The sequence below is a fragment of the Sinocyclocheilus grahami genome, unplaced genomic scaffold, assembly GCF_001515645.1.
Source record: "Sinocyclocheilus grahami isolate Dianchi unplaced genomic scaffold, SAMN03320097.WGS_v1.1 scaffold5648.1, whole genome shotgun sequence".
In the NCBI taxonomy this organism is placed as follows: domain Eukaryota; kingdom Metazoa; phylum Chordata; class Actinopteri; order Cypriniformes; family Cyprinidae; genus Sinocyclocheilus; species Sinocyclocheilus grahami.
The window spans coordinates 1-1,754 of NW_015510282.1; the positions used below are offsets into that span (position 1 = coordinate 1).

The 1,754-nt window shown below is 37.6% G+C and overlaps 2 protein-coding genes across 2 annotated transcripts in view; both read right to left on the reverse strand.

Moving 5' to 3' along the window:
- Positions 1-245: 245 nt before the first annotated feature.
- On the reverse strand, positions 246-1,734 carry LOC107577298 (inositol 1,4,5-trisphosphate receptor type 3-like). The gene is made up of 5 exons (XM_016263387.1): positions 1,560-1,734; positions 1,064-1,264; positions 628-738; positions 436-531; positions 246-356 (listed from the first exon to the last, which is right to left on the reverse strand). The coding sequence occupies exons 1-5, from the start codon at positions 1,638-1,640 to the stop codon at positions 246-248; spliced, it is 600 nt and encodes a 199-aa protein (XP_016118873.1). The 5' UTR covers positions 1,641-1,734.
- LOC107577299 (inositol 1,4,5-trisphosphate receptor type 3-like) overlaps positions 1,649-1,754 on the reverse strand; it is a 10,883-nt gene continuing 10,777 nt past the window's right edge. The window contains exon 9 of the mRNA XM_016263389.1: positions 1,649-1,702. Coding sequence (XP_016118875.1) covers positions 1,649-1,702 — 54 coding nt within the window. The remainder of the gene's footprint in view (positions 1,703-1,754) is intronic.

The window sequence follows — 1,754 nt, forward strand, 5'->3', positions numbered from 1 at the left end:
AAAAAAAAAAAAAAACCTTTATGGTCTTTACAACCAAACTGCCAGCAATAATTAAAATAATAACAACGCCAACATAAATTATGTTTTCATTGTTGTATTCTATTAGATGTTTATTGAGTGTTGTGATAAAATCCCATTAAAACAATTAAAAATAGTATCTACATATCAGGTATTGGACACAAAATAAGACAAAAATAATCAGTAGTGGTCATAAAAAACAATTCTCCAAATACAACATTATATCTTTAGTCCACCTGTAATGCCAGGATGTAGATGTTGTGTCCAACTTCCCGTGGTGAAACTTCTCCCTCCTCATTTTCAGTCTCTTGCTGGTAAGCTTTTTTTATCACCTCCACCTGAAGACACACGATACAGTACCCAGTAATGTTAAAATACTATTGTTACACATAGTACACAAGACACAGCGAAACTGACCAGTTCCCGGGGTCGAAGGTTAAACAGGATCCTCTCTGCATTCTCACTGTCATGACGACTCTCCATCAAACCGAGCAAGAGCTTAGAGGCGTTGTCCTGACAATAGTCACACGTTGTTATAAATAATGATGAACATGATTGATTTATGATTAAAGTAGAGCTTCTGTGTTTGTGTCAGAACTGTATCCTTACCTTGAGCTGCAGCACCAGCTCCATACGGTAACGACAGAGAGGACTGATGTCATTCAGAATCAAGGCTGTGATGATGTCAATGCCGTTGCACTCATGAGAGACAATGCATGTCTTGAGACAGACAAAAATCGATTAGAATTTCATGAATTACATTTTTTACCAAACAAAAAAAAAACTAGATATGCCAGTTGATTTGTCTCTGTCAGCAAAAATCATTTCAAAAGGAAACACTTTGTTTTTATAATAAACTTGTGTGCTTTATAATAATTGGCAAGCGAAGCTCTTTCTGAATCTGGCATTTTCTGATTCTCTATTTCTGAATCCCCTAAGGATTCATTTAGTACTTAAAGTAAATTCTCAGCCATAGATAAAAAGCATCTATGTCCACAAATTATTTATTTAAAATAATACCAGTATTAGTAATTGATAATCTCACCTGGTTCTCCTGGCATGGTCCTTGGCAGTACTCTGTGAGGGTCTCCAGGGTCTGTGTGATCAGCTCCACGTTGTTCTCATTGATGTAAAGGCCCAGCAGACCAAGCCCTCCTGTCGTGCTGCCGCACATGATGTCCAGAAACTGGAGCGTCTCACAAACCAAGTTATAATTTGTTTTATTGCTCTGAGAGCGAAGAAAATTCTATGGCAAAGAACATGGAATTTATTAAATGAACAGACAATAACATGATAAATATGACAATAAATGATCATTTTGTTCAATTTCTCAGAAGAGAAGACTTCATATCTTCAACTTGCATCTCCAAGAAATGTATCTTGATTTAAGACTTTTTAGATATTTGTATTGGAAAACAAGACAAAAATACTGAGGAAGACTTTTTGCTCTTTTTAAGAAACCCTGATCATTCTCAAAGCATGCTAGATGACATGCATCATAGCTGATCCTAAGCGGATTGTTAATCTGGGGTTGTTCAGACCTGAAGATCCTGATTGTGGTTCTCACAGAGCAGCTGTAAGAAGCGCAAAATAGGTTTCATAATGGTGACAGAGGGGCCCATTTCTGTATCTACTTCCTGCTGCTCAGGTTGAGGTGGCTGCTCAGGTTGGCCAAAGGAAGGCCCTGCACCGATAGGAAACCATTGTCAGAGTCAGCAATGGATGTAGATTCAACG